The sequence below is a fragment of the Spermophilus citellus genome (assembly GCF_964194105.1).
Source record: "Spermophilus citellus genome assembly, contig: SCAFFOLD_450, whole genome shotgun sequence".
NCBI classification, from domain to species: Eukaryota; Metazoa; Chordata; class Mammalia; order Rodentia; family Sciuridae; genus Spermophilus; species Spermophilus citellus.
Window position 1 is genome coordinate 62189 of NW_027672975.1, and position 24393 is coordinate 86581.

General features: G+C 34.5%; 1 protein-coding gene across 1 annotated transcript in view; it reads right to left on the bottom strand.

Moving 5' to 3' along the window:
• The window catches only part of LOC308640299 (uncharacterized protein), a gene marked incomplete at both ends in the record, with an annotated part of 70349 nt that overhangs the window by 28108 nt on the left and 17848 nt on the right, over positions 1–24393 (bottom strand). Inside the window, 3 exons of the mRNA XM_081312248.1 lie at positions 6093–7031; positions 8039–8158; positions 12416–12542. Coding sequence (XP_081168374.1) covers positions 6093–7031; positions 8039–8158; positions 12416–12542 — 1186 coding nt within the window. The remainder of the gene's footprint in view (positions 1–6092; positions 7032–8038; positions 8159–12415; positions 12543–24393) is intronic.

Consider the following 24393-nt stretch of genomic DNA (forward strand, 5'->3'; position numbering starts at 1 on the left):
CTTGTGATGCTGGGGATTGAACCTGGGACCTTGTGCATGCAAGGCATGTATGCTACTGCCCTCACTGTATCCCGAGCCCCTCACTTTCTTTCGTGAATGTGTGTCTGCTTTTCTAAATAGATCTTTCCATGTGCCTGATAAATGATGAAGAATTCTTCCATGGGTGATGACTATAGCATTTTCCTATTGGAGAGAATAAGGGGCTCCAGTGGCTCTTCATTATGCCCAGGGACTGATACCTCATCCCTCAGATCATTGTGGCATACGGGGGGGGGAGTACCTTGCATTGTCAGATGAAATCAGGTTCCATCCTGGGAGATAAGCATGCACCAGACTGCCTTGTTTACACACAAGCCATTCTTAAGGACATTTTGGCATACAACCATATACTATGGAAACGAGGTTCAACTTCCTTCCTGGTGGACATTTTAGCATTACAACGAAGTAGAATTGACTTCCTAGTCACTGGTACTTTATCTTAAGGTTTTTTTTGTGAAAGAGATTCATTATTTTTATTATTATTGGTTGTTCAAAACATTACAAAGCTCTTGACATATCATATTTCCTACATTAGATTCAAGTGGGTTATGAACTCCCATTTTTACCCCAAACACAGATTGCAGAATCAAATTGGTTACACATCCACATTTTTACATAATGCCATATTAATAACTGTTGTATTCTGCTACCTTTCCTATCCTCTACTCTCCCCCCTCCCCTTCCCTCCCATCTTCTCTCTCAACCCCATCTACTGTAATTCATTTCTCTCCTTGTTTATTTTCCCATTCCCCTCACATCCTCTTATATGTAATTTTGTATAACAATGAGGGTCTCCTTCCATTTCCATGCAATTTCCTTTTTCTCTCCCTTTCCCTCCCACCTCATGTCTCTGTTTAATGTTAATCTTTTGCTCCTGCTCTTCCTCCCTGCTCTGTTCTTAGTTGCTCTCATTATATCAAAGAAGACATTTGGCATTTGTGTTTTAGGGATTGGCTAGCTTCACTTAGCATAATCTGCTATAGTGCCATCCATTTCCCTGCAAATTCCATGATTTTGTCATTTTTTAGTGCTGCGTAATACTCCATGGTGTATAAATGCCACATTTTTTTAAATCTATTCATCTATTGAAGGGCATCTGGGTTGGTTCCACAGTCTAGCTATTGTGAATTGTGCTGCTATGAACATCGATGTGGCAGTATTCCGCTAGTACGCTCTTTTAAGGAGTTCAGGGAATAGTCTGAGAAGGGCAATAGCTGGGTCAAATGGTGGTTCCATTCCCAGCTTTCCAAGAAATCTCCATACTGCTTTCCAAATTGGCTGCACCAATTTGCAGTCCCACTGGCAATGTACAAGAGTACCCTTTTCCCCACATCCTCACCAGCACTTGTTATTGTTTGACTTCAGAATGGCTGCCAATCTTACTGGAGTGAGATGGTATCTTAGGGTGGTTTTGATTTGCATTTCTCTGACTGCTAGAGATGGTGAGCATTTTTTCATGTACTTGTTGATTGATTGTATGTCCTCCTCTGAGAAGGGTCTGTTCAGGTCCTTGGCCCATTTGTTGATTGTGTTATTTGTTATCTTCTTGTCTAATTTTTTGAGTTCTTTGTATACTCTGGATATTAGGGCTCTATCTGAAGTGTGAGGATTAAAAATTTGTTCCCAGGATGTAGGCTCCCTATTTACCTCTCTTATTGTTTCTCTTGCTGAGAAAAAACTTTTCAGTTTAAGAAAGTCCCATTTGTTGATTCTTGTTATTAACTCTTGTGCTATGGGTGTCCTATTAAGGAACTTGTAGCCCAACCCCACAATATGTAGATCAAAGCCAACTTTTTCTTCTATCAGATGCAGAGTCTCTGATTTGATATCAAGGTCCTTGATCCATTTTGAGGTAACTTTTGTGCATGGTGAGAGGAGGGGATTCAGTTTCATTTTGTTGCATATGGATTTCCAGTTTTCCCAACACCATTTGTTGAAGATGCTATCCTTCCTCCATTGCATGCTTTTAGCCCCTTTATCAAAACACATCTCAACTTCTTGGGTCATAGTCTCATGGGAAATCATGTTTTCCATAAGGAGAGGTTCAAGGTGTGTCTTCTATTCTTAGGCTCCAAGGTACTAACAATGCAACATGGACACAAACAGAATGTGGTGCATGAGTAATTGGAGACATGTTCTCCAATAACAGTTCCTTTTGGTGGAATGTTCTGGTGCAAAATAAAAGCTAAAAAGGTAAAGCAGGGGAAAAAAACCCACGGGACACAGGAAGTAATTTTAAAAGTGGAGGTGGGATGGACTAGCCTATCTTAGGGATGAAGCTTCTATACTCAAAAGAGCAAAATGGATCCCATGTTTGCTTTATTTATATTAGGGAATATCAAAGGTTTTCCATGGAATGTTCTTTGCCAAATAAGGTAGAAGGTGGGCTTTGCAGTTTCCAATGGGTTATCCCCAATTTCAGAACTAGAAGAAGGTTCTTCCTAGTAGAGCAGAGATAGGGTCATGTGCCTTGGGCAATCTAGTGCACTCTGGGGAGCTGCGGATAGTTCCCAAGGTGAGACCTAAATCTCCATGGCTCCATACCCAGAGAAGACCCTGAAGAAATTCACAGGTTGCACCCTAATTACTCCCCCTTTTTTCTTTGCAAAAGAAAATGATGAACTCTTATTTCAAATTCCCAGATTCTTATTCTGAGTGTGTGACAGCCTATTATCACAATACAAAAATGAACTAGTAGCAAACATCTCATTCCAATCATATACCATGCAGAGTGTTTCAGTGTGTTTCGTTAAAGCCTTTTCATTCTGGAATTATTTTCAGTTAGAGAGGTAGGATCCATAAGATCGATTTTGTTTTTTTGAATATCCTGGATGTTGTGATGTAACTCCATAATATCAGGGCTACTATTAATTGCTATACCAAATACCCATTAGCTGATTTAACCTTTTCTCAAACCCATTGTGAAGCATTATATTTGGCTGCAGAAACACAGACATTCATAGTGAGATGGCATTTAAACCTTTCCTTAAATTTGAGAGTAGAAAGATTATTACCAATATTTATGACAGAAGTTTCTAAAGCATTCAATTTTTTTCAATATTTTCATCAATATTTATGACTATTGAGGGTTTGGGAAGTATATTGAACCAAAATATTACGAAATTTTGCATGTTGAATATTCTGAGATATAGCCACTGAGGCTGTAACTGTAGAAGTGATGAATAAAATTAAATGAAATTTTAAAAATTATAACCAAGAATTATGAGTCCAAGAGCTCACTTAAGTCTAGTAACCTGAGCATACGTTTGTTGTAAAACATGAACACCAGCATCAGCATACCATGGCTCTGAAATTTTGACTGCTAGTAAGACAAAGGAAGACTGGTGAAGGATTACTGCTCTTTTCCCTTGTTATATCTAGAGACACAATTAGGTAAATTGCACTTTTTACAGGCTACAAGATATTTATCATCCTTTCTCTTAACTCTCACATTTCCAGTAATTAAAGCATAGGGAGATTGAACCATGCCTGCAGCCATACCAGGAACCCTCTTTACACCCCCTGCCTACAAAGTCAGGCATAGGGCTGTCAGTGTAATATAGGAAATCTGAGGCTGCAATTAAGCTCCAAACACCTTCTGGATACCGCCTTCACTGAAGGTTAGGATATTACCAACAAAACCTCCAGGGATCATGGCATCCTTATGTGATTGTCTTTTGTCAATTCTTGGAGACCAGTCTAAAATATATCTACTATTTCTAGAACATTTTTGTTGTACTGGCAAGACATCTGCAGTCTATCCATTTAGGAATGGTGCCAAATTCTATTGCAGAATGATTATGACAATAAGGTATTGGCAGACATTCTGTGGCAATGACTGGCTTGCTATGAGAAAGTCCCATTTTAATAACTGTTTGGACATACTGCTTAGAGTCACAGGGTCCTCTTCCTCCTTTGTAGCTTTCACTTTCTGCTGGGGGTCAGGGCTGACATCTCTGGATCAATCTTCAGTCATATGAACCTCGGTTCTAGGTCCTCCATGTCTGATAGCATGTTCAGGTACCCCAACAGGATGAGAGGCACCTTCTGGGAAAACACAAGCATGACTTCTACCCCATGTTATCAATTAATCTGATCCTTTCTGTTGTTATGTTTCTAAATCATTCCACCAAACTTGGACCAAGGAACCTGTTGCTGTGGAAGATGTGTCTTTCAGCTGCAGTGTGACTATCAGAGTCAGAATTTTAAAAAAAATTAAAACAAAGCATGATTAAGGTTATTTTGTGGGGCCTTATCCCCCCCCTTTTTTGTAACTGTAGCTTAAGAGATAAATGAGCTCATTCTACCAATGGCTGGACCTTGAGGCTTATGGGGAATACCTGCTTTATGATCAATACAAAATTTTTTTTTTTAAAGAGAGAGTGAGAGAGGAGAGAGAGAGAGAGAGAGAGAGAGAGAGAGAGAGAATTTTTAATATTTATTTTTTTTTTAGTTCTCTGCGGACACAACATCTTTGTTGGTATGTGGTGCTGAGGATCGAACCCGGGCCGCACGCATGCCAGGCGAGCGCGCTACCGCTTGAGCCACATCCCCAGCCCATCAATACAAAATTGATGGTAAAACTGCTGAAAAGAAAAATTAGTATAAGCTGATTATCAATTTCAATCTGTAAAGGACATCCTAATGCTGCACGAGTAGCTAGACAGTGAGAAATAACATGCTGAGTATTTTCTTTTACACAGGCAATGTCAAAAAATAAATCTAGAGTAAGTATCAAAAATAACATGAACTTAACACCTTTTGCCAAATTGACCAATGTGAGTTACATCCATTTGCTATAACTGATTTGGTCATAAAACATGAGATTCACCCCCATTGGGGAAGATAAAATACGTATAAAACATTGTGAGATTTGATGAACAATTTGACAAGTTTTTCCCCAGGAATATTAATTTTTTTTTATGTAAAGGAGAAGCATTCTGATTATGTAAAGAATGTGAGGCTTATGCAGAATCATATAAAAATATTTATTCACAAATGGCAACAAGTTGATCAATCTTATCATTACCTCATTCTAAAGGGCCTTAAGATTAGAATGTGCCCTTATATGGCTAATGAAACATGGATGGTGACACATTTGAATTGTCTTTTGTAAGGTCTGAAACAAATTAAATAACTCTTGCAAAGTTGTGTTCCCAGTAGTTGATGTTTCAATATCTTTTGTGACTCCAACTGCAATATAAACTATCAGAATAAATATGGATTGACTCGTTTGCAAAATGAATTAAAGCCCAAATGAAAGCTTAAATTTCTGCTCATTCTGCAGAAGTATATGATGTCTGTATTCTGAATGCCACATTTGCTGAAGGTCATGATGTCAATAAGTATGGAGATGCCTTGCAAAACCAGAATGGAACCACCATTTGACCCAGCGATCCCTCTCCTGGGACTATACCCAAAGGACTTAAAAACAGCATACTACAGGGACACAGCGACATTAAGACTTATAACAGCACAATTCACAATAGCTAAGATATAAGGTCATAAATTAAAAAATGTCAGAAATTTGAATACAGACTTGGATACATTCTTGGGTTTCTATATGCTATAAATCCTCCAGTGTTTTAAAAATGTTTGATCAATGGCCAAAAGCTTTGCAAAAATTTTTCCACACGTCCTCTCACTCGTATGAATTCTGAGGTGTTGAGTAGGGTGTGAACAACTATTGGAGATTCTGTCACCTATTTTACATTTATATAATTTCTGTGCTATCATATCGCTGGTGTGAAATAGTGTTGAACTACTGTGAAATAAGGGTTGATTCATCCTTAAAGACACTGATGCAATGTTTTCATTGTAAAACTTCTCTCCAGTATAAAATCTATAATGTTTAGTAAGATGTGATCTTCAATATTAAAAGCTTTGCCATTCTTCACATTTATAGGACTTCTCTCTAGAATGGGTTCTCTGGTGTCGAGTAAGTGATGATTTTTGATTAAAATCTTTGCCACATTCTCTACATTTGTAGGGCTTCTCTCCAGTGTGGATTCTCAGGTGCTGAGTAAGTACTATTTTTTGATTAAAACTTTTGCCACATTCTTGACATTTGTAGGACTTCTCTCCAGTGTGGATTCGCTGGTGCTGAGTAAGTGATGATTTTTGACTGAAACTCTTGCCACACACTGTACATTTGTAGGGCTTCTCCCCAGTATGAATCCTGTTGTGGTAATAGAGATGTGAGTTTGTATAAAAACTTTTGCCACACACTTTACATTTGTAGGGCTTCTCTCCAGTATGAATATTTTTGTGCCACTTACGCTGTGAGATGCTATTAAAAGCTTTGCCACATTCTTCACAGCTGTAGGGCTTCTCTCCAGTGTGAATTCGCTGGTGCTGAGTAAGTGATGATATGTGAGTAAAACTCTTGCCACACATTTTACATTTGTAGGGCTTCTCTCCAGTATGAATCCTGTTGTGGCAATAGAGATGTGAGATGCTATTAAAAGCTTTGCCACACTCTTTACACCTGTAGGGCTTCTCTCCACTGTGGATTCGATGGTGATGAGTAAGTGATGATTTTTGACTGAAACTTTTGCCACACAATTTACATTTGTAGGGCTTCTCTCCAGTATGAATCCTGTTGTGGCAATCAAGATGCGAGTTTGTATTAAAACTTTTGCCACACACTTTACATTTGTAGGGCTTTTCTCCAGTATGAATCCTGTTATGGCAATCAAGATGTGAATTTCTATTAAAACTTTTGCCACATACTTTACATTTGAAGAACTTCTCTCCAGTATGAATTCTGTGGTAATTTTTAAGGCTTGGTTTTTGACTGAAACATTTGCAAAATTTTTTACATATGTAGGGCATCATTCCAGGGTGTGTCCACTGGTGACAAATAAGATTGGAGCTTTCATTAGAAGTTTTGTCACATTCTTTGCATTTGCATGGCATATCTTCTGTATGAACACTGTGATGTTGAGTAAAGTTCTTGAGTGCATTGCATTCTTCACATTGGTAGGTCTTCTCTGCAGAATAAATTTTTAATGTTGATTAAGGGTTGAAAAACTTTTTAAGGCTTTCCCACACTTTTTATATTTACAGGTCTTTCCTTCAGTATAAATACTCTGATACTTAACAAGTTGTAACTTTTCACTAAAAGTTTTTTCACATTCTTTAAATTTGTAGAATTTATCACTGTCATAGTATCTGCTGTGTTTAAAAAATATATCAAAGCATTTGCCTGCTCAATACCTTCTATACTTATCGGGCTCTCTTTCTCTGTAAATTCTCTTGTATTAAGCAAGCTCTGCACTGTGGTTAAGAGCCCTTTCACATATCTTACACTTGCAAGTTTTGTCTTCGCTATGAATATTTTAATAAATACTAGTTTTTGATCACTGAAGCAAGACTTTCCTACATTTTTCATCTTGGTAAATTTCCTTTAGAAAAGAATTAGGATTTCTCTATAGTCATAATTTTTATCACCAATGTAAATATACTGGTCATTACTCAAGGTAGAGACATGGCTTATTGTGTTACTTATAGCATTATCTATATAGTGCACTTTCCAGAAATCTGTATCAGAATTGTCATTGAGCAATAGTGGGGAAGTAGAAATTTTTCTACAAATTTTAATATATTGTCCATTTGGGCACAAGGAGAAATTCATCTTTTGTTTCAGAAAAATGGACATTTTATAAAGAAACTCCCAAAAGGTTCATTTTTAGAAATATCTTTTCTGTGCAAATGTTTGACTGGAATTTTAACTCAGTGCTACTTTTATAATTGGCCAAGTTAAAAACTGATGCATGGACTAGATTTCAAATTTTCCACTTTGCCTTTCAGTTCAAAAATGGCTATGGATTTATTCTTAAAATACATATAAAACTCCTCAAAATAATTGGAATACTTTGAATTTTTGTTTCAGATATTAATTTTCTCTGGTGTCTTTTGACCATAAAATTTTTATCATAAATAGGGACTAATGATTGATTTTGTCTATTACAATACAATTTTTGAACTTTACTCTCACCTATATTTTCCCATTGTTTTCTTGGTTGTAAATAGTCAAAGTCACACTTTCCATATCTTCCCTCTCTCTCTTTTATTCCCTGCTCTGGTAAAATTTCTTGAGGATGATGAGAAGTCATGGCTGTAATGAATAAAAATAACAATCATGTTTACTTACTGTACTGGGCTGAGTATATTTTGAAAACCTAAGAAATTACAGCAAAAAATAACATCAACAGGGGAGTGGATTTTTAAATCCAAGTCTATCATTACTGTAGAAATATATAAATCAAATAAAAATACACACAGAAAATTACTTTGAAAATTTTCCTAATCCTCTTTGTGTTCACAGTATCCAAGATGAGTACATTACTATGGAGAGTAATATAGTAGAGAAAAATACATTGTGTTACACAAAGATTTTCCTCCTTCAGAATATATTTTTTTAAATCTACCAACTTTCTTTTGTTTTATTAAAATATAAAAATATGAAACATGGGAATATTTGGGGACTGTTCAAAAAGGGCTTCCTGCTTACCAATAGGAGAAAACATGGCTAAATCAACTGTAAGGAAAGTTATGAATTACTCAAAGGGAATAGTCAATTACCATTTAAAAGAAGTTTACTGAACTAAACCAACACACAAAAACCAGAATAAAAATTAGTCAAGATTTGTTAATAGTAATAAGCAGAAAGTGTATGTTTAAAGACTTTCTTTAGAAAACGTCTGAAAGAGTCAGGAGTGGTTGTACATAGCAACATAGGAGGTTGAGCTAGAGGATCAAAATTTGAAGGCCAGACAAAGTAAAAAATGCAAAGTGCTAAATCGCCCTTAAGTTATCTTTCCAGTACTAATAAACACATCTCAGAAAATAGGAAAAATGAAACATCCAAGCATCTCAGTTTTCTCCAAGTTGTAAAGACTCAAAGTAGGTTTTAATCCAAGTTTAAAAACTCAGAATACTGAGAGCATCCAAGAGAAAAAGATGGGTCACCTAGAAATGTGTAACTATATAATTGTGAAATCCTTAGTCGAATCCTCACAACACAGGAAGGAATTTGAGTCTATCTATATTCAAGGGATGAAAGAATAAAATTATCAACCAAGACATTATATTCACAGCTACTACCTTTCAAAAGAGAAGGAAAATGAAGACTTTAAACATATAAAAATACACACACTATTCATCATCACTGGATCTGTTCTCCAAAAAGTACTAAAAGTAATCCTCCATAATAAAATGTAAGTGCACAGCATCATAAGTCATACGAAATTTTAACTATTTCTTGGCAAAAACAATTCTATTTTAATGTAATGATGGGTCTCCAAACATGTAATTTTGCAATAGAATTTGAAAGAAAAAAGCATAACAACAATACTGTTAATAGGCATATATACCTGTAACAATAATATAATTTTAAAAGGACACATAAATATATTCAGTTTTTTAATAAAGTGAAGTCAAGTTGATACTCATACAAATTATGAGTAGGAGATTCTTCATTTTTAGAGTTTTTTGTTGGCAACTAAAAGATTACAAAATTCTGATCAAAACAAAACTTGGATATCTGAATTAACTCTAAATATTGCAACTGTAGGTAGTCTACAGGATACTCTAAATCTAAGAACACACACATACTTAAAGCAAAAGGATATAATAATGACACATACAAAAGTGATCGAACAAAACCTGGGCTGTCTAAATTATAGTACACAAAACATAGTTGAAGACAGTTATAAGACATAGAAGATGTTTTAAATTAAAAAAAAAAACTTTGAAAAGAGGCAAAAGAGAGAAAAGGACCCTTTCCCTAGGTTCTGAATTAAGAGTAAATACATTTGCTATGTACTTCATACTTCCCAAACACACAAAGAAAACACTGAGAGGGTTGAATGAAAACAAAGAATCACTGTCATACTAAGAGACATCAATCCCCACTTACTGAAAAGGGAAATACAGTGAAGCAAAATGGTAATTGCAAACCATAAGACTTTGAAAATATTTTGAAACTACTATAGACATAGAATCCCTGCTCTTAATCACAAGTGGGATATTATGCTGGTTAGATCAATTTTATATATTAAAAAAAGGTTAATAAATATTTAAGTGATAGTTATTTTGTAACAAACATGGAATAAATATTTGAAGTCAAAAGTGGTAGGGATTATCAAAAATCCCTAAATATGTGTCAGTTGATTAAACACTCTTTTGCATGCTGTTGTTCAAAATTGAAAGATTAAATTTAAAGATGTTTATACTTCTTAAAGTGAACTAGAGGCTCCATGTAGTATTCGTCAACCTCCCATTGTTAAAGAAATATTTTGCAGAGAAATCTATCCTTTAAATTGTATGAATATCCCCCAAAATACAAATAAGATTATTTCCCTGCTAAAAAAAAATACTAAAATTATAGCATTTAATGGTAAATGCAAACATGGAGTCTGTAGATGGACTTCTTAGTGAGTGTGGCAATAAGCCCTCACATCAATAGCAAATTAAAAACATTGCACACCAGTGTTGTTACATTGTTATTCAACAGAGCCATCATGGGGGACACAAACCAAATATCCCTTGAAAAGAACGATGAGCCATATTGGAATATAAAACTACAGAACTTTGAAGTCAAAGAATTTATTCAATTATATATTTTACAAAATGTATGTACACTAGGTTAACTAAAATGTCACAGAAAGAATACTGCAGAATTCTACGAACATGACATCTCTAAACTAAAAAAGAAGCTTTCTGAACAAAAGGGAATAGTTTTGTGATGAGGAGACAGAAATGAGCCCTTGCTTCCTAGGCATTGTGTTTTTTTTTTTTTTCTTGTTGTTGTTGTTGTTTTGAGATGTAAACTTTGTAGAGATATATTGCATAACAATTTGAATTAATGTTACTTAACTGTATATTTACAATTTTGGAGACAGTAAGTTTTACTTTGTGGTTTTGATTACACTGAAAATTAATAGATAAAGACAATTGCAACATTTCTCAAAGCTACATTTAAAATAATGTGGTCTTTATCCTTGAAATAAGAACAAGCTCATCAATATACAAATGATGAGCATACATGTAATCTCAACTACAAGGAAGTCTAAGGCATGCGAATTGCAAATTCAAGACATCCTCAATAACTTAGTGAGAACCTCTCTCCAAATATGAGTGAAAAGGAGCTTGGGGTGTAGTTCATCATGAGAGTATCACAGCCATCAATCCCCAATACAATTACAGATAGAAAACTTCAATTTCTACATACATGGGCAGAATGAAAAGCCAATAAAGATAAAATACAAAAGTCATGGACAAAAGAGGCTTAATATTTATACAAGCAAAAGCACATATAATATTTTGGCAATGCAAACAAGAATCATACATATCTTAGTTTGTGAAGCAATTAACTTACATGAGGAAACCCAGTCTATAACATGGAACCTACTGTACACCATTAAAAAAAGAGAAAAAAACAACCAAATTGTAAATATCCACAGATGTATTATTTTACAAATCCTCTAACTCAAATAAAACTTACACCATCTCTCAAAACAGCAGTCTTTGTCCAACTTGACATTCATTCCATGGCAGATAATTTCACAGAAAATCTATTACACATATCAGAAAGAACAGTGATAAGGAAATTTTAGTGAAAAAATGTACAAATAAGATTAGAGAAACTGACTTATGATAGTAATGTATTACAATGTGTGGACCTAGAGGTCTCCATACTTTCCTGCAAATAATGGAAGAAGGGCTGGAGTTGTAGAGTAGTGTTAGAGAGCTTGTCTAGCATATGTGAGGCCCTGGGTTCAATTCTCAGTATCATATATGGATAAATAGGAAATTCATTAACAACTAAAAATATTTTTTTAAATTATGGAAGAGCTGTCAGATAATATTGACACTCACAAGGCAAGGGGAGTGTTTTGTTGTTAATTTGAATGTATGGAAATATTACTGGAGGTAAAGCAGGATACTACATAATTTTAAAGCACAAAACACAGGACAGGTTTTTCTATGATAACAAGAGAAAAAATTCAAAGCTTCTAAAAAATGTTTTCTGCTGGATAATGTCTCAATGAACCTTTTTGAATTTAGACTTCCTCCTCTACCTCAACTATGTCCTCTACTATATGTGGGCCACAGGATTTGACATCACTGCATTCCTCTAAGTCAACCATGTGTCAAGTGAAAGATATATATCATGCCATCAAAGGAAAACATTAAGGATGAAAATAAACATCATTAACATTGTCTTGTCAGCACCAAGAACTATCCCATCTTCTTTATTGAAAGCAAAAATCTGCAACACATTCTTGTGGAGAAGTTCCCAAAAGATATACTTCAAAGGAAGAAAACTAAATAATGATAATTAGGAATTTTGAAGGAAAGTTATGCTCACCCACAAAGACTAGGTTGCTGTAGGTCTCCAACATTACTTCTCTATATAAATTCTGCTGAGCAGGATCCAGGCATTCCCATTCCTCCTTAGAGAAATCAATAGCCACATCCCCAAATGTCAATGGTTCCTGAAACAAAAATTCTTAGATCAATAGAACATGGACCAAACCATTATTCAGTTTTAAATATGAATTTAGAGTTAGTAGAACTGACTGTCATGTAGGAGAGTGACTTTAATTATGTATTACTATATTTTTCATTATCTAATTCAGAGGAAAATACATAAGTCTAAAAACAGTATATATATTCCATATCAGAGTGAAGTGAAGGATATATATCATAATCCAAGCAATGAATAAAAGCCCAACTCCTAACTTTTCTGCCATCAGTGAATCTGAAATTTGGCAGAAATTCCAGATGCAAATCAGAGTTGTCAAAGATATTGTCATAAGGAGATTGTGCACAAGGGAGACAAAAAGACTGGTAAAAAAGCTTTTGAAAACAGTCTAGTTCCTATTCTCTCTGCTTTCTATCCATGAGATAGATTGAACTCCCCAATACAATTAGTTTCAAGTATCATCCATGACACATTCTCAATGTATAAAATATTCATAAAATATTAATGTTTGGAGACATGTGAAGTGACACTTCCACCTCGTGAAAAGACAAACTTGAATTATTTCAAGTTCTATAAGCAGTTAAATGAGTGAATAAATTTAGTACATTAGAATGAACAATGGGTTACAGAAGACTTCAAGGAGGAGATTAAAAAATTCTTAGAGGTAAACAAGAACATAGACACAACATATCAAAATCTCTTGGACACTATGAAAACAGTACTAGGAGGAAATTTCATTGCATGGAGTTCATTCCTTAAAAGAATAAAAAGTCAATAATTGATCTCATACTTCATCTCAAAGCCGTAGAAGAACAAATCAAAACAAAAGTAGTAGAAGGTAAGAAATAATTGAAATCAGAACTGAAGTTGAATTAAGAGAAACAATTAAACCTTGACAAAAAGTTGGTTCTCTGACAGATCCCTAGCTATGTTAATGAATAGAAGGAGAGAGAAAATTCAAATTACCAGCATACATGATGAAAAAGGCAATATCCCAACAGACACTACAGAAATAGAGAGGATATTTAGAAATTATCTTGAAAATGTATACCCCAATAAAATAGAAGACATTGAAGGCATCAACAAATTTCTTAAGTCATATGATATGCCCAGATTGAATCAGGAAACATACACAATTTAAACAGACCAATATTAAATGATGAAATACAAGATGCCATCAGAAGCTTATCAACCAAGAAATGCCCAGGCCCAGATAGACACACTGCTGAGTTAAACAAGACCTTTAAAGAAGAAATTCAAAATACAAATATTCTTAAATTTATTTCAGAAAATAGAGAAAGAAGGAGCACGTCCAAACTCATTCAATGAGGCCAATATCACCCTGATCCCCAAACCAGGCAGGGACAAATGAAAGAAAGAGAACTTCAGGCCAATATCTCTAATGAACATAGATGCAAAAAATCTGAATAAAATTCTGGCAAATTAAATACAAAAACATATTAAAAAAGTCATGCACCCAGATCAAGTGGGGTTTGTCCAGGAATACAGGGTTGGTTCAACATATGTAAATCAAAAAAGGTAATTCATCACATCAATAGACTTAAAAATAAGAATCATATGATCATCTCGAGAGACACTGAAAAAAACATTTGACAAAATATAGCACCCTTTCATGTTCAAAATATTAGAAAAACTTGAGACAACAGGAACATACCTCAACATCATATTAGCTCTCTACATTAAGCCTAAGACCAACATCATTCTAAAGGGAGAAAAACTAAAGGCATTCCTTCTAAAAACTGGAACAAGACAGGGGGTGTTCTCTCTCACCATTTCTATTCAACATATTTCTTGAAACACCGGCCAGAGCATTTAGACAGATGAAAGAAATTTAAAAAATAACTACAGGAAAAGAACCTAAATTAGCACTATTTGCTGAAAATACGATTCTATACCTAGAAGACCCCAAAAGCACCACCAGAAAACTTCTAGAACTAAAAATGAATTCAGCAAAGCAGCAGGATATAAAATTAACACACATTAAAAAAGGCATTTCTGTACATCAGTGACAAAGCCTCAAGAAGGAAATAAGAAAATCTACCCCATTTTCAGTAACATCAAAAAAAGAAAACATAAGATACTTGGGAATCAACTTAACGAAAGAGGTGAAAGATCTATACAAGGAAACCTACAGAACCCTAAAGAAAGAAATCAAAGAAGACCTTAGAAGATGGAAAGATCTACCTTACTCTTGCATAGGCATAATTAATATTATCAACACTACCATACAACCAAAAGCACTATACTGATTTAATGCAATTCTGTTCAAAATCCCAATGACATTTCTCATAGAAATAGAAAAAGCAATCATGAAATTCATCTGGAAAAATAAGAATCCCAGAATAGCTAAATCAATTATAAGCAGGAAGAGCAAAGCAGGTGGTATGACTATACCAGACCTTAAACTATACTATAGAGCAATAGTAACATAAACAGCATGGTATTGGCACTGAAACAGGCCAGTAGACCAATGGTACTGAATAGAGGACACACAGACTAACTCACAAAATTACAATTATCTTACATTAGACAAAGGTGCCAAGAACATGGATTGGAGAAAAGATAGCCTCTTCAACAAACGGTGCTGGGAAAACTGAAAATACATTTTCAAAAAATAAAATGAAAACCCTATCTCTCACCATGCACAAAACTCAACTCAAAGTGGATCAAGGACCTAGGATTTTAACCAGAGACTCTGCATCTAATAGATGAAAGAGTAGGCCATAATCTTCATCACATGGGGCTAGGCCGCCCCAACTTCCTTAATAAGATGCCTATAGCACAAGAATTAAAACCAAGAATCAACAAATGGGATGGATTCAAATTAAAAAGTTTATTCTCAGAAAAAAAAAATCTGAGGTGAACCAAGAGCCTACATCCTGGGAGTAGATTTTTACCCCTCACACATTAGATAAAGAATATCTAGTATATAAAGAACTCAAAATGCTAAGCACCAAAAAAAAAAAAAACCCAATAATCCAATCAACAAATTGGCTAAGGACCTGAACACACACTTTTCAGAAAATGATGTTGTATCAATCAACAAATATTTTTTAAAAAGTTCATCATCTCTTGCAATTAGAGAAATGCAAATCAAAACCAATCTAAGATATCATCTCACTCCAGTCAGAATGACAGCTACCATAAAGACAAACAATAAGTGTTGGCAAGGATGTGGGGGAAAAGGCACACTCATACACTGCTGGTGGGACTGCAAATTGGTGCAAACAACATGGAAAACTGTATAGAGATTCCTCAAAATCTGGGAATGAAAACACCATTTGGCCCAGCTATTCCTCTTCTCGGACTATTCTCAAAGGACTTGAAAACAGCATACTACAAGGTCACAGCCATGTCAATGTTTATGGCAGCACATGCAGAATAGCAAACTGTGGAGCCAACCCAGATGCCCTTCAGTGGATGCATGGATAAAAATATGGGGCATATATACACAATGCAATTTTACTCAGCAATAATAAAATCATGGCAATTGCAAGTAAATGGATGGTATTGGAGAAATGAAGTTAGGCAAACCCAAAAAATAAATGTTGAATGGTTTCTCTGATATAAGGAGGCTGAGCATAGTGGGATAGGGAGGGATAGCATGGGAGGAATAGATGAATTCTACATAGGGCAGAGGGGTTGGAGGGGAGGGGAGGAGGCAGGGGATTAGCAGTGATTGTGGAATGTGATGACACCATTATCCAAAGTACATGTATGAAGACACAAATTGGTGCCAACATACCTTATATACAACCAGAGATATGAAAAATTTTTGATATATATGTGTATTAAGAGTTGTATTGCAGAAAGAAATGAGTACATATATAATGGCATAAATTAGCATGAATATACTTTCTGTACAGAGATACGAAAAATTGTGCTCTATGTGTGTAATAAGAATTGTAATGCATTCCACTGTTGTTCTATATTTTAAAAAATAAATAATTTTTTTTAAAAGAAAGGTACTAAAACCCATTGGGGAATCTCTAAGCCTACATGGCTATATATCTTAAAAACACAGAGCTAGAAGGGAAGATGCATGAACAACATGAGAAACCAAGAAAGAATGTGCCCCAAACAAAGATGCAACATTATTAGAATCCATCTTCAGAATAGCAGGATAAATGGGAGAAAGTACATAATATTTTTGTGAATTAAAGTATGATATGAGAGCAAATACAGGCAGCAAAGGATCATTTTGATAAAGAGCTACATAAGCAAATAGAGAAAGCAAAAGATTCCTTCAATAAGGAGATAGAGATTTTGAAAAAAAGAAAAAAAACAGAGATCCTTGAAATGAAGGAAACAGTAAACCAAATTAAGAACTCAATAGGCAGTATCTCCAACAGAATAGATCACTTGGAAGACAGAACCTCTGACATTGAAGGCAAAATATATAATCTTGAAAAAATAAAGTTGACCCCAGTGAAGATGGTAAGAAACCATGAGCATAAGATTCAAGAATTGTGAGATAATATGAAAAGACCAAATTTAACAACTATTGGGATAGATGAAGGCATAGAGGTCTAAACAACAGAAATGGACAATCTGTTCAGTGAAATAATACCAGAAAAATTTCCAAACATGTAGAGTGAATTGGGAAATCAAATACAAGGATCAAATAGGACACCAAATGAACAAGATAACTACAGGTCCACACCAACGCACATCATAATGAAAATACCTAGTATACAGGAGGAGCAGAGCATTTCAAAAGCCACAAGAGAAAGGAATCAAATTACATTAGGGGAAAACCAATCAGGATCTCTGATTTCTGAACTGAGACCCTGAAATCTACAAGATCCTGAAACAATATAAACCAAGCTCTGAAAGAAATGGATGCCAACCAAGAATCATACCCATCAAAATTAAATTTTGATTAGCAATTAGATTTCAATTCAGATGTTATTTTTTGAGAAAATAAAAACCTTCCATCATACACCAATTTAAAAGAATTTACAACCAGAAACCTGCACTAAAGAACATCCTTAGCAAAATATTGCATGAGGAGAAAATGAACAACAATAAAAAATCAGAAAAGGGTAGTATCACTCTAAAGGAAAAAAACCTATCAAAGAGAAACTGACTTAGTTAAATACCAAAAATAAACAAAAATAACTGGGAATACAAATCTTGTCTCAATAACAATCCTGAGGGGGTTAAAAAATAATAATAACCCTGAAAGTTTAGTTCCAACTCAGCAATCAAAAGACAGGCAGATTGGATTTAAAAAAGACCAACAATATGCTGCCTCCAAGAGACTCATATCATAGGAAAAGATACCCAGAGACTAAAGGTGACAGGTTGGAAAAAAATATATCACTTAGGCTGGGGCTGGGGCTCAGTGGTAGAGCACTAGCCTAGCACATGAGGGACCCTGTATTCGATCCGCAGCACCACATAAAAATAATAGTAAAGGTATTGTGTCCATATACAAAAAATAAATATTAAAAAACCTACCACTCACATATACTGTGGAGGCAAGCAGGGGTTTCCATTCTTATATTATTTGATATATATATTCTTATATCAAATAATGTGGACTTCAAGTGAAAGTTAATCAAAAGGGATAAAGAAGGACACTACATACTACTTAAAGGAACCATACACCAACAAGACAGAACAATTATAAATATACACACCCCCAACACAATGGAGCATCTATGTTCAAACAGACTTTTCTCAAGTTTAAGGGCCAAGTAGACCACAAGACAATAATTCTGGGTGACTTTAACACACCTCTTTTACCACTGGATTGATCTTCTTTTACCACTGGATTGATCTTCCAGACAGAAACTATAGAACTCAATAATGCAATCAACAACTTAGATTTAACTGACATACATAGACTATTTCATCCTTCAACAGGCGAAGACACTTTCTTCTCAGCATCAAATGGATCCTTCTCTAAAATAGACCATATGTCATGCCAAAAAGGAACTCTAAGCAATACAGAAAAGTAAAGATTCTACCCTGCATTCTATCAGATCATAATGAAATGACATTAGAAATCAATGATAAAAATAGAAGCTACTCCTATACCTGGAGACTAAATAATATGCTAGTGAATGAACAATGGGTTGCAGAAAACATCAAAGAGGAGATTTAAAAATTCTTAGAGGTGAATGAGGACAGAGATACAACATATCAAAATATCTGGGACACTATGAAGGCATTACTAAGAGGAAAGATCATTGCATGGAGTTCATTCCTTAAAAAAAAGAGAAAGTCAATAAATGACCTAAAATTACATCTCAAAGCCCTAGGAAAAACAATTGATCAACACCAAAAGCAGTAGAGGACAAAAAATATTTAAAATAAGAGCTGAAATCAATGAAATTGGAACAAAAGAAGCAAATAAAAATTGACAAAGTGACTGGTAATGGAACCACCATTTGACCCAGCTATCCCACTTCCTGGTCTATAACCAAAGGATTTAAAAACAGCATACTACAGTGACACAGTCACAATGTTTTTAGCAGCACAATTCACAAGAGTTAAACTGTGGAGCCAACATAGATGCCCTTCAGTGGATGAATGGATAAAGAAAACCTGGCATTTGACACAATAGAATATTACTCAGCAATAAAAGAAAATAAAATCATGGCATTTGCAGGTAAATGGATGGCATTGGAGAAGATAATGCTAAGTGAAATTAGCCAAACCCGAAATAACAAATGCTGAATGTTTTCTCTGATATAAGGAGGCTAACTCATACTGGGGTAGGGAGGGGGAGCATGGGAGGAATAGATGAATTCTATTTAGGGCAGTGTGGTGGGAGGAATAGGGAGGGGAAAGGGATTAGCAAGGATGGTGGAATACAATAGACATCATTATCCAAAGTACACATATGAACACACGAATTGATGTCAACCTACTTTATAAACAGAGATTTGAAAAATTGTGCTTATGTGTAATAAGAATTGTAATATATTCCGCTGCCATATATTTTTAATTTTTTAAAAAATTTTCAAAATGAAATGTTGGCTCTTTGAAAATCAAATACATTTGATAAAACCTTATCCATGCTACTGTAGAGAAGGAGAGAAATACTCCAATTACTAAAATCCATGATGAAAAAGGAAATATCACCATGAACACTAGAGAAATACAGAAGATAATTAGAAATTATTTTGAAAATTTGTACTGCAATAAAACAGAAAATATTGAAGTCATCAACAAATGTCTAGAATCATGTGACTTACACAAACTGAGTAAGTTAAACAGATCATTTTCATGCAATGAAATAGAAGACACCATCAAAGACTACCAACCAAAAATAAATAAATAAATAAATCCCAGGACTCAATGGATACAAGACCTTCAAAGAAGAACTAATGCTAATACTCCTCAAATTATTCCATGAAATATAAAAAGAGGGAGCACTTCCAAACTCACTCTATAAGGCCAATATCTCCTTCATTCTAAAATCAGACAAACACAGAAAAGAAAGTGTACTTCAGACTAATACCTCTAAAAAGCAGAAGCAAAAATTCTGAGTAAAATTCTGGCAAATCAAATACAAAAACATATCAAAAAGATGGTTCATTATGATCAAGTGGGATTCATCCCAGGGATGCAAGGTTGGTTCAACATACAGAAATCAATAAATGTAATTCATCACATCAGTAGATTTAAAGATAAGAAACTTATGATCATCTCAACAAATGCAGAAAAATCATTTGACAAAATACAGCACCCCTTCATGTTCAAAACACTAGAAAAACTAGGGATAACAAGAATTTATCTCAACATTTTATAGGCTATCTATGCTAAGTCTCAGGCCAACATCATTCTAAATGGAGAAAAACTGAAGGCATTCCCTCTAACATCGGAAAAAAGACAGGGATGCCCTCTCTCACCCCTTCTATTCAATATAGTTCTTGAAACACTGGCCAGAGCAATTAAACAGATGAAAGAAATTAAAAGAATATGTATAGGAAAAGAAGAATTTAAACTAGCACTATTTTCTGATAATATGATTCTGTACCTAGAAGACTCAAAAAACTCCACTAGAAAACTTCTATAACTAGAATTCAGCAAAGTAGCAGGATATAAAATCAACACCCACAAATCAAAGGCATTTGTGTATATCAGTGACAAATCCTCTGAGAGAGAAATGAGAAATACTACCCCATTCACAATGTCCTCAAATAATAAAAAGAAACTTGGGAATCAACAAGAGGTGAAGGATCTATACAATGAAAACTAGGAGACACTAAAGAGAAATTAAACACCTTAGAAGATGGAAAGATTTAACTTGATCTTGAATAGGTAGACCTAATATTATCAAAATGGCCCTACTACCAAAAGCACTCTACAGATTTAATGCAATTCTGATGAAAATCCCAATGGCATTCCTCATAGGAATAGAAAAAGCAATCATAAACTTTATATGGAAAAATAAGAGAACCAGAATAGCTAAAGTCATCCTTAGCAGGAAAAGGGAGGCAGGCAGCATTGCTATACCGGACCTTAAAATATACTACACAGCCACAGCAACAAAAACAGCATGGTACTGGCATCAAAACAGGCTGGTAGAAATTCAAATTAAAACCACTCTAAGATACCATCTCACTCCAGTCAGAAGGGCAGCTATTATGAAGACAAATAACAGGAAGTGTTGGCAAGGATGAGGGTGAAAGGCACACTCATACACTGCTGGTGGGACTGCAAATTGGTGCAGCCAATTTGGAAATCAGTATGGAGATTCCTTGGAAATCTGGGAATGGAACCACCATTTGGCCCAACTCTTTCTCTTCTCAGACTATACCAAAAAACTTAAAAACAGCACACTACAGGGACACAGCCAGGTCATTGTTTATAGCAGCACAATTCAGAATAGCTAAACTATGGAGTCAACCTAGATGCCCTTCAGTGGATGCCCAGAATAGAGGACACAGAGACCGACCCACAAAACCACAATTATCTTATATTAGACAAAGGTGCTAAAAATATGCACTGGAAAAAAGATAGCATCTTCAACAAATGGTGCTGGGAAAACTGTAAATCCATATGCAGCAAAATAAAATTGAATCCCTCTCTCTCACCAAGCATAAAGGTTAACTCAAAATGGATCATGGATCTAGGAATTAAACCAGAGACTCTCCAAATAGAAGAAAGAGTAGGCCCTAATCTCCATCATGTGGGATTAGACTACAACTTCATTAATAACACTCCTATAGCACAGGAATTAAAACCAAGTATCAACACACGGGATGGATTGAAACTAAAGATTTTTTATAAAAAAAACTCAAAAGAATAGTGAGCCTACTTTATGGGAGCAATTTTTTACCCCTCATACATCAGATAGAGCACTAATCTCTAGAGTATATAAAGAACTCAAACGTCTTAACACCAAAAAATAATAATAATAATAATCCAATCAATAAATTGGCCAAGGACCCGAACAGACACTTCTCAGAAGAGGATATACAATGAATCAACTGTTTTTGACACTGGTTGGCACAAGTGTCACTACTTCGGGTCTCAAAATTGCAGTCTTTCACCTAATTCTGATGTCACTTATAAGTCCCAGAATGTCATCTACACTGCTGATCTACTTCCTGTAAATTGGGCGACCCTACAACTACCAAACATACAAAGAAGCATTCAATATTAAGATATCAGCTATATACAACTCTAGTAAATGAATTAAACACAACCATGATAAAATCGTAACAACCTGTTGCACAAATATAAAAAAAATGGCTTCTAAAGGCTATATGGAGAATGCAGGCATATAGAATGGTCAACAATTCCATAGAATAAGTTTATGGGACTGAAATATCTGACACTGAGATTTACTATGAACTTACAGTACCCCAAAAGGTGAGATATGTGGCAAAGAGTATACAAACAGATTAGTGGAATAGAACTGAAAACCTAGAAATAAACTCAAAAAACACACAAGAGATGGCAGGATTTCCCTGGAGATGATATAATCTTTTTAATGAATTATGAACACCCTGGCATCTGTATGCAAAGAAATGAATTAGACACAGAACTTACAACTTTTGAAAAATGAAATAATTCATCTGAAAGAAAATGTTAAATTTGTAGCTTGTGTCAGACAACATAGCAGAAATTCTATATGGCTTTGTCCTTGACATGAACAAAGCCAGAAGCAAGATCTATAAATGAGAAAGTTAATAAACTTTTCCTGTGTTGAAAACCATTCTGTATTTTGAAGTATGCTATTAACTGAATGAGAAGAAGCTGGATGAAATATTTGCCAAATATATGTATGATGAAGGTCTGGAATAAAAAGAAAATACATTGAGCTCTTAAAACTCGGCAAAAGAGATGCAGTTTTGGCTCAGTGTTAGAGCAATTTTCTACCTTGTATGAGGCACTGGGTTTGATCTTCAGCACCACATATAAATTAATAACAAATAAAGGTCCATTGATAACTAAATATATTTTTAAAATACTGAGCGAGATAACAAGCAATTTAAAAATGGGCACTATCACATATAATGGTATTAGAAACTTATAAGAAGCAATAATAAGAATGATATAATCTGAAACTATAAGAAACTATACAGATCCATGGAGATAAGATTTGTGTATGTACATCTGTTTTTCTATAGATGTCTGTATATGTACATAGATTTATAATTATAGATATATAAAATACTGCAGAGTTACATAGTTTAAGCATATATCTTTAAAATCATTTATTATAATGAGTCATATTAATGAATAATTATGTGACATTATGAATTATATTTCATTAATTATATGTAATTTATGCATAAATACAAAATAACCTGTAAGGTTTTCACCTACAGAGACATTTACATAATAATATTTTATGGAGCTATGGTTGTAGTTAAGTGGTGCAGAAATTGTTCTGCATGTGTAAGACCTTGGGTTTTATTACCAGCAGCACAAAAACAAATGCAATAGTTTCCACTAAGGCCTTGATAACAGTGAGATTTGACAGATATTTCATAAATCTACTCTGTCATTTTCTTGGAAAACCACAGAATTCAGTGGGTTTCTGTGTCTCCTATCTGTAATAGAAACTTCAATGTCTGAAAAGTTCTACTTGAAATATTTTTTTACCAATCCCCATCAATTTCTAATGTCATTAAGTTAAAACAATCAATCATGACCCTAGTGTATCTTAAGAATAATATTTGTTTAAACTTTAATTTTTACTTTTCTTATGTTTCTGCTTAGTTCCCAGCCTTATTTACTTTGGAGTTCATAAAGTCTCCAAATTATTCCTCCAGTTCAATCACCATGGTTCCAAGAATTGTAGCTGAAATGTACAAACTGCCCACTTAGGGAATCTACACTGATAGCCCTGCCCTGGATGAGCCCATGTATCAGTCTGCTCTTAAAAGTCAAAGTCATAAGGAACAAATTGTTATGCCTTTTATCTTTCTAAAATACGTTGTCTAGTGAACAAAACAGAATTAAAATTTACACAAAATCTAAAAATGAGAAAACATTAAAAATGACAAGGGATGCAAAAATTAATTTTTGGGAGAATGTAAATGAGTGTTAGAAGGACCTGATTTTTTATGTATAAAAATATCAGAAATTAAACACTGGTGATCGTTTTGCAACATTATGGCTACTGTATAAGCTATGAGATTATAAACTTAAAAATGGTAAATTAGATTTTACTTATATTTTGCAAGAAGAAAAAACGTATTTGTAACAGGCACAAGAATATAGTCAAAACCACAGCAAAAATAATAATAAGTATATTTAAAAAGATTAAAAAAACAAATAAAAATGCAAGTGATATTTGCCCAATAAGTAACACTACTTCCATAATGAGAAACATTTATTTGAATATGCTACTGCCTATATATAATGAT